This window comes from Formica exsecta, unplaced genomic scaffold, assembly GCF_003651465.1.
Source record: "Formica exsecta isolate Colony F162 unplaced genomic scaffold, ASM365146v1 scaffold120, whole genome shotgun sequence".
NCBI lineage: Eukaryota > Metazoa > Arthropoda > Insecta > Hymenoptera > Formicidae > Formica > Formica exsecta.
The window spans coordinates 27,804-44,092 of NW_021848537.1; the positions used below are offsets into that span (position 1 = coordinate 27,804).

The 16,289-nt window shown below is 35.4% G+C and overlaps 2 protein-coding genes across 3 annotated transcripts; both read left to right on the top strand.

Moving 5' to 3' along the window:
- The first annotated feature begins 389 nt into the window (after positions 1 to 389).
- LOC115242740 (G-protein-signaling modulator 2) lies at positions 390 to 5,946 on the top strand. 2 transcript variants are annotated; one of them, XM_029819275.1, is made up of 9 exons: positions 390 to 709; positions 915 to 1,280; positions 1,462 to 1,604; positions 1,696 to 1,935; positions 2,011 to 2,485; positions 2,751 to 2,965; positions 3,065 to 3,209; positions 3,410 to 3,630; positions 4,067 to 5,946. In XM_029819275.1, the coding sequence occupies exons 1-8, from the start codon at positions 665 to 667 to the stop codon at positions 3,611 to 3,613; spliced, it is 1,833 nt and encodes a 610-aa protein (XP_029675135.1). In that variant the 5' UTR covers positions 390 to 664; the 3' UTR covers positions 3,614 to 3,630; positions 4,067 to 5,946. The 2 variants fall into 2 exon arrangements, with proteins under 2 accessions (XP_029675135.1, XP_029675127.1); XM_029819267.1 differs by lacking the exon at positions 4,067 to 5,946 and having other exon boundaries at positions 3,410 to 4,060.
- Positions 5,947 to 8,288: 2,342 nt separating this feature from the next.
- On the top strand, positions 8,289 to 13,716 carry LOC115241945 (androglobin-like). Its single transcript, XM_029817931.1, has 9 exons — positions 8,289 to 8,519; positions 8,665 to 8,742; positions 8,817 to 9,006; positions 9,181 to 9,402; positions 9,609 to 9,731; positions 9,810 to 10,090; positions 10,214 to 10,664; positions 11,076 to 12,976; positions 13,126 to 13,716. The coding sequence occupies exons 1-9, from the start codon at positions 8,313 to 8,315 to the stop codon at positions 13,714 to 13,716; spliced, it is 4,044 nt and encodes a 1,347-aa protein (XP_029673791.1). The 5' UTR covers positions 8,289 to 8,312.
- The last annotated feature ends 2,573 nt before the right edge of the window (positions 13,717 to 16,289 follow it).

Consider the following 16,289-nt stretch of genomic DNA (forward strand, 5'->3'; position numbering starts at 1 on the left):
TCTTGAGCATCTACTTATATATATACTTTCGTCCGCTCGCTTAAGGGTCGACAGGAGTGACGGTGGAGACCTCTCGCGGGAAGCCTAGAACCAACGAATCAACGTCAAGTGTTGACAAGACGATAACTCAGCGCTTTCTCTGCTGAACGCGGCCAATTTGCTGTCAGGTTATGTCAGCAAGCTTTGTCACCAAAACACAAGCTTAATGCGGACACAGATGGCACTGGATTTGTTACCAAGTTTTGAGCGAATTTGATGCCAATTTGGCAACAATTTGTTATCAAATTACTTACTGGCTAGAAATTAGCTAATCAATGCGCTTAAGAAGTTTGTCGTACGACAAATGTAATATCGGCCTAATACCAAATGCTCCCTCCTGTTATTCTTTACTCAATGGCTTCTGGCATCAATAGCTTCGCGTCGAGAGGCTTTGCTTCGGGAAGATAAAAAAAATCCGTGGGATATACTCGTGGGAGGAGGAGGTGGAGAATGACGCGATTATAAGATAGAGATACTTCCTTTATAATCGGAGTACTCTCGAATATCATGCGAGCATCAATCACCATCACTTTGCAAGTTAATAGCCACGCACATTCTAATATTCGACGCTTGAATAATTACGTTTGATTGTGAGGAAAAAAAAAGAGACATAACGAGTTATAGGATGTCTCTGAGCGCCAGCGCGGAGAATCTCTCGTCCGAGGGACAAGTGAGTAAATCAACATCTCATCAACGTCGTTGATCCTCCCACGCGTGACTCACACCTCTGCCGAATTAATTTTTTTTTTCTGTTTCTGCACGCATTCACACCGGCTATGTATAACAAATTTGTATTCCGGAGTGGATATACGCTATTAAAATTTTTTTCATAAAAGATAATACTGTGTAATATGATATTTTACGATGTTTATCAGAATAACGAGAGATGGAACATGTGCCTAGAACTGGCACTGGAGGGCGAACGCTTATGCAAGGCTGGTGACTGCAAATCTGGTGTAGCATTCTTCCAGGCAGCGATTCAAGCTGGCACAGATGATTTGCGGATACTAAGCGCAATCTACAGCCAGCTAGGCAACGCGTACTTCTATCTGAGTGACTACGTTAAGGCAATGCAGTATCACAAGTTGGATCTGACACTTGCCAGGAACATGGGTGACAAACTGGGCGAAGCCAAGTCTAGCGGAAATTTGGGCAATACACTGAAAGTTATGGGCAAGTTTGACGAAGCCATGATATGCTGCAAAAGGCATCTGGAGATCTCTAGAGAGATTGGAGATAAGGTATTCTTCAAAATTATTTTTAAGTCAATCACTTTTTGCAAGAAATTGAAATTATTCGATTTTAATAGAAAAATAAAAAATTAGAGCATTTGTTACAAAAACTGAGATTGTATTTTCCATAAATTATTTATTTATTCTTATTATTTCATGTTATATTTCTCTATGATTTTGTAATGCGCAGCTTAGCGAGGGAAGAGCTCTATACAATTTGGGAAATGTATATCACGCTAAGGGCAAACAAGCAGGTCGAATAGGTAATCAGGACCCAGGAGAGTTTTCTGAAGATGTTCGGCAGTGCTTGCAACAGGCTGTACGCTATTATGAGTAAGATCTCAATTATTCTATAATTATTTTCCATTAATTTTGAATTATACATTAATCATGATGTTATTAACACTTTTCCCTCTTTTCATAGAGAAAATTTGGAGCTGGTGAGAGAACTGGAAGATTCTGCAGCGCAAGGCAGAGCGTGCGGCAATTTGGGCAATACGTTTTACTTGCTGGGCGATTTCCAACAGGCCATTTACTATCACAATGAACGTTTAAAAATTGCCAGAGAATTTGGCGACAAACCGGCCGAGAGGAGAGCCAACAGTAATCTGGGGAATTCACACATATTTCTGGGCGAATTCGAGAAAGCCGCGCAACATTATAAGTAAATATTACAACTTCATCGAATTAATTATGCATTTTGATATCTGAATACACAGAAAAATTGCTCAATTTTTAGGAGGACTTTAGCCCTCGCGCAAGAGTTGGGCGATCGCGAGGTAGAAGCGCAAGCATGTTATTCCCTAGGCAACACATATACCCTTCTACGCGACTACTCGGCGGCCATCGAATACCATCTGTGGCATCTGAGTATAGCTCAACAATTAAAAGATCGTATTGGCGAAGGACGCGCCTGCTGGTCACTAGGCAACGCCTATGCTGCAATGGGCAATCACGAAAAAGCGCTGCACTATGCGAATCTGCATCTACATATCTCGAAGGAGTTGGAAGATGAAATGGGTCAAGCTACCGCGCAGATGAACATTGACGATTTACACAAAATTCTTGGCCTGGAAAAGAGTCAGCAAGAGAGCAACAAGGAGAATCTGAACATGCAAAAACTATCTGCAAATACAATATCAAACATCCCGACAACTACACCATGCAGGTACAGGCTCAGACGACAAAGCATGGACAATCTCGATCTCATAAAGGTTTGCATAATTTTTCTTTAGTTTAAGAATCGTGCTATAGTAAGATTACAATGAAACAAGTCGGTTTATAATTATAACAATTCATTTTCATTCAATATTTTCTTCTTTCATTATATAATTAATTTAACTATATATTTATATCAAGAGGTATTGTATAAAGCATTACTGATTAAGAATTATATAAAAATTAAAATTAATTTTACTTGAAATATATAATTTTACTTACTAAATAGTAAAACATTAATAATTTGGTGTGTTTCATTAGCTCACACCTGATACAAAGCAAAAAGATAAATCAGAAATCGTATCGGACAAAGGCAACAACGTCGCATCGCAACCATCTCAGGAAGAAGATAACTTCTTCGATTTGCTCTCCCGGTTTCAGTCAGGTAGAATGGATGATCAACGTTGCGCGCTCAACACGAAGCACAATTCGAAGTACCGAACGATTACGTCAGAAGTATCCGATATGGAGGATAAGTACGTGAAAATATTTTATCTTAGATAGCGTGCTATTAAGACATATTCGGGGCACTTATTGCTTTACATTTTGATAACTAATGAATATCTTATTTGCAGAGATAGCGAGGATTTGCTAGAATTAATCGCTGGAATGCAAAGCAAACGAATGGACGAGCAACGAGTGACGTTACCTTACCTGCCTGGATTGAACACCAATCAGGATGCGGACGATTCCTTCATCGAGATGCTTGTCAGATGCCAGGTTGACGATTTAAACTAACACATAGAAATTTTTATTGCTTTATTGCAATGTTTCATTGCACACTGTCAGGAATCATATTTCATATTTATATCTTTTTTTTTTCTTATGCATATGATGCGCATATTGAAACATATGTAATATTAGCGACATATCTTATTGAGAAAAACATTTTGTACCAAGAATCATAAATTTGCTTTCAGAGTTCACGTTTAGAGGACCAACGGAGTCCTCTACCAGCTGCGTCAACGTTGCAAGATGCCGAGGAGGAGAGAGGTCGAAGAACCAACGGAAACGCTCAGTCGGGCTCCACTGTGCCCGAGGAAGATCTATTCGCCCTAATTCAAAGACTTCAAGCCGGACGGATGGAGGATCAAAGAGCATCCGGACCTGGCAAAGCATGCTAAATCCGCTAAAGCAAACGGTGACTTAAATCTTCACGATACGTTCCATTTGTGCTGAATTCTTTCGCCTTATTTACCTATCTATCCTCGATTATTGATTTCTCTCCTGTTCGTTTACTCATCGCCGCGCAGTTCTATTATCTTGATTACTTAATAGAAAAAGATACTATGTGAATAGCTTGGTTCTGATTCAAAAAAACGATTCAAAATGTTTCGTTGTGAAAACCAAACAACGCTAATCCAAAGTGCGAAAACATTCTTTTAAGTGTTAGAGAGGAAGTTAAAAGAATTAAATAGAAAATATTTCATAGTTTTAAACGTACATTCAAGCAGCTGTACTGATAGTTGGACAAGAGTACCTTTGATATTTGTCACACTCAAAACTACTTTCTTTAAGATTCTATACTTTTTTTTCCTCATCCAAGATTTCTTTTTTTTTCTTCTTTTTTCTTTTAGACTCAAGTTTGAGAAATATCGAAATAACGGATTCGTCCGATTTTTGCACTCAGGTCTTTGATTCCGTTCAGATAGACTTAACTGTGTATTCGTGTAGACTGTCACGTCTGCAACAGTAAGTAATTGATAAGTAAATGATAATCAATATTCTATAGCTTAGCGACTGTGCTAAAAGTATCAGTTGTGTGAAAGCATTATAGGACAATGCAATAATGAACAACTTTTTAATTTTGACCGTCTAGTGATAACTGCCGTTAGTATCTGGCTATTTGGTCGATTGAGTAAACTAAATGAAATGAGAGCTATGTTCGATATATAAGTTATTTGTCAACGTAAAAAGGAAATCGTGAAAATGTTACATGTAATGCATTTGCAGATCTCTATGACCTCGACAATTTATGTGACACACCAGTATAACTAGCACCGGTTTTAGTATTATCAAGAATTTTATAATACCTGTTTTACACAGAGCTATATGTATAATTGCGCGCGCAAAACAGGTTTCTCAAACACTGCCAGTTTGAGGGTGCGAATTATTTTCGGACATTCGTTCATGATAAACGCGGAGGGCCTTTTAATGTTCGCACATCCTCAAGAGAAAGATCATAGGTTTATTATTTTATATATATATATATGTTTTTTTGTGCATATTTTTCAATTTACTTCAATATATAAGGGACGAGAGAGCAAGATTATTATTTTTTTTTAATATATTGTGCTTAAATGTTACACAGTGGATGAGAAAGATGTTCGTATATCGCCAAGTTTCACTATCTTAGATAGCTCTCTTAGTTGCTAAACAATTATGAATGAATAACACCAAAACAAATCGAGCGAGAAAGAGTTAAAAAATAGATGAATTCACGAGTTTTTGGTTATAGTCAAAGCCATGTTACTTCAAGCCATGTTATCTTCAATTTCCAAAGCTTTTTAAAATCTACTTTCACGTAAGATTCTTTTTCATTCACAAAAGTTTTGTATCTTTTTCATCTTTATTATTATTAGTGTATAGTCAATGAGAAAAAGTATTATCAATTGCATCGATTCTATGAACACAAATACATCTTACTACTTGATTCACTCTCGCATATAAGATACCTAACTACTCTCTCTCTGCTGGATAAAATATTTTTTAAAAGATTTAGATAGAGAGAGAGGGGAAATTACGAATCTTTATACATGAAAAAGAAGGATAATAATGTGTGAATATTATTTTTGCTTATACATTTAATAGGACAAAAACTCCTAATGAATATCAGTGCCAAAGATTTTCAATGTGCTAAAAAATTAATCTGTTGAAAGAGGGGGAAAAAAAAAGTTTATTATAAATGAATCTCTATATTTATTATACAAATAACATTATTCCTGTGAAAAATTGGTTATTGTAACAAAGTAATTATTATTGGCGAAGATCTATATCTATTTACAATTGACCAAGTATTAAGCTTAATTCATCCTATTTATCTTTCGCAAAATTATTGAGGTAGCTTTCTCCAAAGTATATCTTTCCATTTTAATTAAAATTATGGAACATTGAAAAAAATTTCTTTTATTTGTTGTAACACTATATCTATTATTATCTAAACAGACTCACATTTATGGATCTAAATTATTAACAAATGTGGAGAACACATATAGCTTTGGCGTGTCATCTGTTCTAACGATCAAATGTGTATATAATTGTGAATGAGCAATTCCATGCTGATTAAAATGTCGATTTATTGTTAGCGACGAACCGAATGGCAACGATGTTATTTACGCGCGCGCCAAAAGAGAAAAGAAATATTGATAATAATATAAGTTGATAATTGGTTCAACAAAAGTGCAAGAATAGTGATATACTAATTACCGAATCGATCGATACTGAGCATTTTTTGCTATATATACGACGAACCGCGATGTTATTTACGCGCGCGCCAAAAGAGAAAAGAAATATTGATAATAATATAAGTTGATAATTGGTTCAACAAAAGTGCAAAAGTGCAAATATACTAATTACCGAATCGATCGATACTGAGCATTTTTTGCTATATATATATATATATATATATATATATATAGCGCCCATATGTGCGCTTTCACGATCGACCATGCAAGCTCGGCTATCAGCGCCGCTTCGTTCCAGACATTGCCCTTGATGCACCAAGTACATAGTTGATCATTTATGTACATATATTAGAGATATATCTCTTAATGTATAAATTAGCATGAATAGATGTATTACAAGCGGATGTCTTAATTTCGTTTAGAATAGATATTGCGCGAAACGGATTTTTAGCTAGAAAGAGGAAAGAACATCATAAAATTGGCATCATAATATGTTCACCCTGCATACTTTATATATTTTTCAGTTATTTGCGACGAAGAGAAGGTGCACTTTTTTGTTTATTATATGAATTCTAATAAAAATCAATTTTCTTAAATTTATTTTGGTACAATGCTGTCAATATCTGCCTTTCAAAATATGATACCCGATCAAATTTTATAAAATTTAAAATATTAGAAAATTTTTTACTACATATATCATTTGAAACGGTATTTATAGTCAACGATTAATTTACAAATAGAAATAATTTGATTATTTTCAATGTTTGATTAAAAACATACTTACAATTAATTACAAATTTTTGTATGTATTTATATAATACATATAGATACTTATTAAGAGCTTTTTGAATTTGTACTTCATGAAATTATGTTACATAAATACAATAAATGTTTAAGACATCTATCATTGTGTTAGATGTATAGATTAGATATATCAAGAACGTTATTAATTAATGGTTGACGACACATAACTACAAAAATTATATTAAAAAATGAATCAAATTAGCAGAAATTTTAAACACTCAAAAGTATTAAATATAATCGCGTTAATCTCTAGTTGGTCGACATTTCTCGTATTAAAAATTATTTGAGGAAGAATCAATTTGGCAAGTATAACTCCAACCCAACATAAACAATCGCAGGTTTGTGAAACTGTAACCACTTGTCAAATAGTGATCGAGCACGAATGCCGCACCGAACATAAGGCAGTCTATGTACAAAATCATAGGAATATTGTTTAACTTATATTATCAACGTTAACTAATGCAAGAGGCAAAATCACGCAGAAGTCGTTCTGTCAGTTACACCTGTTGCAACGCTATTTGCGTGCTCGCATATACAATCGCAAAACTGCAATCTACCCGTGCATTCGTAGGATTGGTAACGTTTAACGCCATGCCTATAGGGCATCCCTCGTGCGAATAACATGGTAGGTGCACACTACTTTATTTACGATCGCGCTTTATTGAGTGTCCCATGACATCAGAATGACTATCGCTTCTACGATGAAATTTCATCTCTTTCCTGCTTGTCTTATCCTATATATTGTTATAAAATAATAATTAAAAAGAAATTGTGTATATACATGGAATAACTTTGATTTTATCGATTAGAAAAGGGGCTAAAAATATTGCTGAGACTATTAAATGACAAATAAATCACGCTGATGTAGGACTTTCGTAGAATTTTTACCAATTATTTTTTAGAATATTTCTTAGAATATTTTAGACTATATAATTAATTTTATCTTATTTTTTTATAACGAATATTTGTTACAATAGGCATAAGAATATAGGTTCTTCTAATCGAGTTTTTGATTTACAATTACTGGAGGTATAACTATACATTCCATTCTGTCCATATAATAATGTTATAATATATAAAGAATCAATAAATATTTACTTTTTCCAAAAAATAGATATTAATATTATTATTTAATTTATATTAATATTTACTCCATATATATGATATATACAGGGTGTCCGGTAAAGATTGTGCCAACGCTCGTGAGCGGCTAGAGCACAGTAAACTGAACAGAAAAGTCCTGTAACATTTTTTTATATAACGCTTAATAAAGGAGTTATTATTGAGTAAAATCTGGTCAATTAGCGCCGATTTTTAGCCGGACGCACGTTGGTGAGCCGCCCGCCTGATAGTATGCGGCGGCGCACACTTCACAGCGCGGGCTCACTGACGTGCGCCCGGCTAAAGGTTGGCGCTGATTGGCCAGACTTTACTCAATAATAATTCCTTTATTACGCGTTATATAAAAAAATGTTACAGGACTTCTCTGTTCAGATTACTGTGCTCTACCCGCTCACGAGCGTTGGCACAATCTTTACCGAACACCCTGTATATATATGTCGTCTGAATATGCCGCTTTATATATCATTCTTTTTACGATATCTTCCCATCCAATATGTCAGAAAAATCTAGAAATTATTATCAATCTGATATCGCAAATGCATCGTGGCCGGAATGGAAGGATTCCGATCTGAACAACGAAAAGTGGGGAGCCCCCAAAGATAGTCCCGATGGATTATTCCTGGATACAGAATATGTCACAATGCCACCATCCTTGAAACCTGACCGATGGATAAGAGCGAAGGATTTACAGCGTTTGACTGTACTTTTACTTACGCATTTTAGATATAATACGCATTTCTTAAATTAATACACACATTATGATTTTTAAACTTTAAAATGTAACGAGTTTATGTTTGATTGTAATAATGTTAATTACTCTTATACAAATGTGGAATACTCTTCAGAGTTCGTTGACGATATACACGACGACCGTGGAATATCCTGATCTAATTATGAACAACAAGTATTTACTGCATAGCGAGGTATTTCTCTAATTCTAAGTCGGCTTACAAATCGCTACAAAATAGTAATAATATAATGGTAATTTCTATAATAGTTTATAAGATGGTTCATATCTACGCTCAAGAATTTGCAATATTGTGGCCGGGAAGGGTTGGAGATTAGCGGGCAAGGCTCAAATTTCACATGGGCCGATGGCCACAGGCCCTGGTGCGGTTGGATGCACGTATATTCCTTGAACAAGGCTGGAAAGGGCGTTCAGCATCGACCAGTGATAAATCCGAATGGTGGTTACGATATTCTCGCAACGATCGTAGAAATTTTTAAATCTTTTAAACATAGTTGCTCTTCTCTTTTTCCTTTTTCATACCGTATCGGGAGAAATTTTTTTTACAATAGATTGAATTATCTAAACAATAATTCCCTGTCTTAATCAACGTATCACAGGCAATCTTTTTTAGGAAAGTATATTGTAAGATTACATCATATGGGATGCTGGCGTCGTATTCTGGTAGACGATAACATACCTGTGGATAAAAACGGTAGACCCCTTTTACCGTGCACCTCCAACGACTTCGAGCTGTGGCCAATGCTTCTCGCTAAAGCATTGCTCAAGGTTGCTTCGCTGACCTGGACGGAACATCGCGAGATCATCGACTTCCATCCAATTACTTGTTTAACAGGTCAATATTCATCTGTCGCTTCATTCATTCGTTGACGCCATTAAAAAAAGAGGATGTTGAAATCACACATTCACAATCTTTGAGCAAAGTGTATATCTTTAAATTCTTATTAATTTCTAATATGAGAAATTTGTTCTAAAATTTGCTACCCGTCATCGGCGGTTTCGAAAGATTCTAAATAAATAAGTGCCTTAATAATGGCACAGGCTGGATTTGCTTGACGCTAGACGTCACACATTTATCGTCGCAAGACAAGTGGGACTTTCTAATGAAATATTCTGAGCATTTCGAATGGACGTCGCAAACTACTCGTGATAACACGAGTCCAGGTGTGTCAAACGTATATGCTCATGATCGCCGCTTTGATTACTATATATAGCGTTCTATTTATCTATACTTCCGAATAGAAAGCTCCACGAATAGCGTTATGACCGACAAGACGAGGAGACCTGGAGAAATTTTGCGGCTAGTCCCTGAAGCCGAGAAACCTCAACCGATCACGTTATTTCTTCTCTTGGCCGATACCCGAGAACTCGGAAACAAAGCGATATCTGGTTTATCACCTTGCTGGGATCACGTAATTTACGTCGTCCAATCACGCGACGTTTCTCTGGATCCCAAACACGTAAAAGTTCAACTATCTCAAAAGTGTCAAAAATCACACACATACAATAAAAGAATCAAAATAATAATTTTTTTGTAAAAAAGATCTATTAAAAGAATATTAAGAGTATCAAGACATTTTTTATTGTTTTATCAGATGTTTTTATTTGGATTATGATTGGCTTTGAAACTTAAATTGCTTCTTGAGGTAAAACCGCCATTAGCAAAGTGGAAACTGCATCGCTGGCTAAAATGGGCCATTTCGCAAAATGTAATCGATCCCACCGATTATTTCGTTCCGATTCGTTACTTGAGGGTGATCAGTCCTTTCGAGGAATGCGACGAGAGTGTTGTCTACATTTACGACGAAAGTGACGCCGCAGGAAACTCGAGCTTTCCAAACGAGATCGAGCAGTCTGATAAATCTGCGTGGAGAACGAGGTCTCAGAGAGCACCAGATTCGCCCATGACGGAAAAAGAGGCAACGGAAGATGTCAGTCGATGGATTGACTTTAATATGATGGCACCACACATAACGGAAGTATATTTGTTTTATAAGCTGGAGTATTTGCGGTGCACGATTCAAGTGATGGGGGATATATTGAAGACAACCCATGGGACTCGCAAAGCTACGAACAAAGTCGAGAAGGAAAAAACAGGTAGGTCAGTTATCAGATATTCATTGTGAATTTCATGTTGATGTCAAAATATAAGTATAATAAATTGAGTAACTTTACCCAGGCAGCACCTGTCCCTAGAGGCAGTCTCTAAAAACGTCTTAAAGACATATCTAATTGTCCTTTAGATATCTTTAAGATGTCTTTGATTTTTTGTGCTGCTTAGGTAGCTTCTCAGAGCTACACTATTATATTTTTTCTCTCTAGAATTTAGATTTTTAATAAATTAAGATTTTTTTTCTATGGATATAGTAAGATGAGATGCATAATTTTTTCTCTCTAAAGATTTGTAGAGAAAGATTTTTTCTCTCTAGAGTTTAGATTTTTAATAAATTAGATTTTTTCTATGAATATAGCAAGATGAGATGCATACTTCTTTCTAAACATTTGCAGAAATTTATAGTACAAGCAGAACTTTAAAGTCTAGAAACAAATCTTTGTATTTATTCTGCGACTCTCTGGAGAATAAATTCTTCTTGGTTAATTTTTGCGCTGCGCCGAGAAAGAAAAAAGAGTCACATCTGAAGGATTATCTTATCTTGGAAAAATACAATTGGTTTTTTGGATCAAATCAATCGGATCAGACAATAATTATTTCCACGTTCGGCAATAAGTCAACTGTCATAGAATTGAAAGCTGGTAGGCAACTCTTACGGATTTATCGCCGTTCAGAATCCAGTCTGGCGATCATTTCTTCTGATACGGATTTTTATCTCGGAAATCGGGCGACTGTGCAACAACTGATGACCACAGAGTCTGATAGAATCGAATGGATGTCGAAAATAATCAGTAATAGTCTCTCTGAAACTTATCGATCATTCGGAACAAATAATTATCCAGTAATGTTAAAAAATTACTATCGAAGCTACATGCCCGGCTCACAGCATATTCTTTTGAAAGAAGATGAAAATCTTACTTTACTGATACACCAATCCTTTATAGAAGAACAAATTCGATTGATCAGAAAAATCGTTCCCGATAGCGATCTCGAAAATATCCTTCGCGCTTTGCGGATTTTTTTTCTGAATCCAAATATTAGACTGGAATACTATGATTCGAAAACTCAGAGAACACTTCAAGATCTCATAACACAAGAGGCCATGAAAATACCACGCAGCCATGTATCTGATTATAATAAAGCAGCCACGATAATTCAGTTCTTCTTCAGGATGGCTCTTGTAAAAAGATACAAACAACTTCACAATCCCGATCACGCTCTGCATATGCAGATTCGCAAGGAACTTTTGAAGATATCTGATTTATTCGATTTGTCTATCGCAAGTCAGTTATTAAGGAACTTCATCAATCGTCAGGACAGTCTGCGCGATTTCTATCCTTATTCCGAGGATTTCGCGCACGTCCTGAATATCCAAGAATTCAAAGGTGTCCTCGAAAGCGTCGGACACGAACAATGGTTTCCGATTGTCAGATTTATCGTGAATACCAAGCCCGCGGAGACTGTCTTCGCGGCCTTCGAACTGCTGATCGATCTACCTCGCGTCGCATTGCGTGTCTTCAACAATCAAAACGGACACGAAGTAACGCGCATCGTGAATCAGGTGGCTCCAGCTCGCTATGAATATCTGTCGGACGGTTACACTGTATTTGCTTATGGTTGGAACGAAAAGCAACGTATCAAGGACCTGGATTGGGCGATTCGCATAATCACCATGAAGGGGGAACCAATGCTCTATCAACCAGGCGAGCAACAGATCAAACCTCCCAAGCTCACGGTCGATGAATTAGTCGGTACTTACGTTCCGAACATCAAGAATTGCATCTCGCGATGGATCCTGCGAGCGACTTCGGGAAGCATCATCTCGATAAGATTGATAACATCCTACAACTTGGCGAAAATCAGAATGAAAGTTACCGATGAAGAAAAGAACATTTTGGCTGATGTGAGAGGTGCTTCCAAGATTTTCTTACCTTTAATAAACTTAAAACACTCAACCAAGAACGAAGATTATAAAATCAAAAAAGGAAACCAAGACTTTAATGAGGAGTTTAGAAATGCAATGGAAGAGAAGAAACTCTATTATGTAGATGCTTTCGTTTTTGACAACAGTTGGCCTCTTACAGATGTCGAATGGGCGGTCGTGAATCAAGCGAAGACGAAGAATGCAGAAGACTTCAAAACGAAGATGCAATTTGGGATTAAAGTATCATCAAATCTGTCAAGGTCAAATCTATCGACGGCAAGAAAAGATTCGAAACAATTAAACAATAATCAAGCCCTAGAACCACCATATTGGATTCTTCAAGTTGTTACAGATGCTCGGGATGCTGTAGAGGTATGTACAGTTCGTCCGTTGTGATTTAATAAAAAAAAAATCTGTTATTTAAAAGTTAATTACTAAATTAATTACTAAAGAATTAATGTGTTTTTAAACTTTTTATTTTTGTTTTAAACTTTTATTCCTGATAAATATATTCGCGTTAGATCTGTCAAGATAAGAAAAGGGAGCAAGAAATAACACTACTAAAAGAATCCTGGTGGTCGAAGGATCCAGGTCGATTCAAACGTGGAAAGGAACTCCGAGAAACTTTTCTGAGTGCGCACGCCTTAAAATCTGAACCGGAAGTGTCTTTAAACCAGATAGTAGAACAATCGAAAGAAATAGAGGACGAAGATATAGCATTCTGTCTGCCACATGCGAGGCAACGTAGGACTTTGATACCATCGGAATTTCATCATCATCTGCCCGCTTTAAACCTGACGAAGTACGTGAGCAGAAACGAGATTGTAAGACATCTTGATTCAAAGATGAAGAACAATGACGAAAAATTGCTAAACCGATACGTCGTCGACGTCGAAGTCCATAATCAAAGAAATTATTCTAATTACCTGGAAAACTTGACCGAGCTGATAAACAAGCAACTGCAGAGATACGCGAAGTTGTTTAAGAAGAAGGAGAAGAATTTCTGGCAGAGAAAAACTCTGGTAGATGTCGTTTACGAATCGAGGAAGGTCTACATTGACAGTTTGACATCCGAAAAAGCGAAGACCAAAGAGAAAGCGAAGAAAAATTGAAAAACTTTATTTTGCCGAGCAGTAGAAATGTAACAATAATTTATTTATCACGTTTGCGGATATTTTAACTCAATAATTAATCACTACGTTTAAAAATAAAGAGCTCCTGCATGATAAGAAGATAGATTGAACATAGTTGGAAAATTTGGCTTAAATTTAACTTAAAAATTTTGGTGTTAATTTAACATAATATGTATATGTTAAATAGTGATACTAATACTATAATATTTCAACACAAAATAAATGCAAACTTCATAGTAATTTGAAATAAATTTTATGTAAAATCAATATATTTTTAACGATAAAATTAAAAAAGTTATTGACGGTCTGTAGTCACTCTCACTCCTATTATAGAATAAAATTAACATTTTTTTCTGTACATTTTGACAGATAAATCTTGTCACTAATAATACAGAACATATCTATTGTGTAAAATTAAAAATATGTTCACATTGTATCAGTTTTACACTTTTTTTAAAGTTGTTTTAATAATTTAACATTTGAGTCTAATTAACACAACAGCAATATGTTAAATTAACACATGAATGTATTAAATATTTAACACAAAAATTTTAACCGGCATATTTTTTTAACAAGAAAGCATAAATTTTCAAACTGTGAAGTATTAATCGTAATAAGCGTGTAAACGTGCAGCTTTACGATGCTGTTTCATAGTATCGTTATCGATGCTGCCTGTTCACTCGCTAAGAGGCGCGCTCGCTTCTCGCTTCTTGATGACTGTCCACGATCTACCTTTTAATGATGCTCCTCTAGCCGTCCAAGAAAGAAGTAACGGCGATCCGTTCCGCCTATTTTTCATCTGGGACCAGTCCACGCGGTCTAGCAGGATTATTATGAAACTGCGAGAAGAGACATCCACATACGAGAGAGGCTGCTTCGAAACGTACAGCGGACGCAAGAAATGAATATCGCAACACATCTCGCTAAAACTTCAACAAACCGTTTGCTTCAACGATGACAAAATCATTGTCATAATCGAAATTTCAAACACACATTCAATTTTAGAGATCCCAACTTGATTTACTACAATCTTAATTTCAGTTTCCGTTTTAATGTTAAGTCTACTTTTCTTAAATTTTTTTGACAGAGTCTTGTCTTTCGAGTCTAAGAATCTTTTTTTTTTAAGTTCATTGCTTTTGAAACGGGAACCCAGAAGTCGTCCTATCGTACGCATTATACGCTGATTGAAGGTGCAGCTGCTGGCTCGAGATCGGCGGCAGTCCAGCTAGTAATCAATGTCGATCATGTGTTTGTGTTGAACGATCCCTCGTCTGTCGCGCTGCGAATTACAATCAAGGCATATCGCTGCGTCTTATGCGAATCGCGCGTGAGCATCTAGGTATTTAATTTCAGCGAATGTGTGGGCTTTTAAGCCAATATTACATTTTGCCATTGTTTCGAATATCAATTATATTTTAGATTAATCGGGTTTTTTCCTAAAAAATAATTTATAATATAATAATATAAATGATATAATGACTGAGATATTACTGTGGTATAAAGTATAATTTTTTTTAGTAACGAATATGGAAATATTATCTTGTTATTAATCAAGAATCTAATTATTATTAATAAAGTATCTTTGGAAACTTTATATCATGAAATTCTTAATTTACTACGCGGATCGCGTAGGGTATTGCGCGTTTGCATTCATAAGATCTTCACGAAGCAATCTTTTGTTGAAATAGTATCTATTCCGACATCTGACATGATGTCGAACCCCCGGAGTGAGTTCTCTACTTTGCATACGAAAGAAAGCGTTTGATTCCCCGGATAAGCCAAGAGAAGCGAGTAGCGGCGTGCTTGACACGCCTCGTTTGCCGCCTGGAATTCGCATAAGAAAAATCGAATTATAAAGCTCAATGAACTTGACAATGAAAATGTATAGCATTTAGGATTTTACGATAAAGATGCAAAATTTTTAATATTTATGATAACATACACACGCACACACATACATTGTTGGAAAATTTATGTTTTTTTGTTAGTAAGTATGCCGGTGGTTTTTGTGTTTTAACACATGCATGTGTTAATTTAACATATTGCTGTTGTGTTAATTGAACTCAAATATTAAATTATTAAAACAACTGAAAAAAGTGTCAAAATAATACAATGTACATATTTTTAATTTTACACAATAGATATATTCCGTATTATTAGTGACAGAATTTATCTATTAAAATATATAGAAAAAGATGTTGATTTTATTCTATAATAGGGGTGAGAGTGACTACAAACTATCAATAACATTTTTCCAAATTAATTTTATTATTAAAAATACGTTGATTTTACACAAAATTTATTTCAAATTATTATGAAGTTTGCATTTTGGATTGAAATATTATTATAGTATTAGGGAGAGAATCATAGTATTAGTGTGCCACCATTTAACATATCCAGATTATGTTAAATTAATAACAATGTTAATTAATTACGAAAATTTGTGTGGACTATTTGGGACATACAATATATATTAAATTTAAGCCAAATTTTCCAAATATTAGTGTACAAATATTATCTCCGTTTAACAAAAATATGGAATTATAAGAATC

Coding starts and splice junctions, on each gene's coding strand:
- LOC115242740 (XM_029819275.1), top strand. CDS start 665: ATGTCTCTGAGCGCCAGCGCGGAGAATCTCTCGTCCGAGGGACAA. Junction 1,936..2,010: donor AAAGCCGCGCAACATTATAA/GTAAATATTACA, acceptor CTCAATTTTTAG/GAGGACTTTAGCCCTCGCGC. Junction 2,966..3,064: donor GTATCCGATATGGAGGATAA/GTACGTGAAAAT, acceptor TCTTATTTGCAG/AGATAGCGAGGATTTGCTAG.
- LOC115241945 (XM_029817931.1), top strand. CDS start 8,313: ATGTCAGAAAAATCTAGAAATTATTATCAATCTGATATCGCAAATGCA. Junction 8,520..8,664: donor AGGATTTACAGCGTTTGACT/GTACTTTTACTT, acceptor AATACTCTTCAG/AGTTCGTTGACGATATACAC. Junction 9,732..9,809: donor TCGTGATAACACGAGTCCAG/GTGTGTCAAACG, acceptor ACTTCCGAATAG/AAAGCTCCACGAATAGCGTT.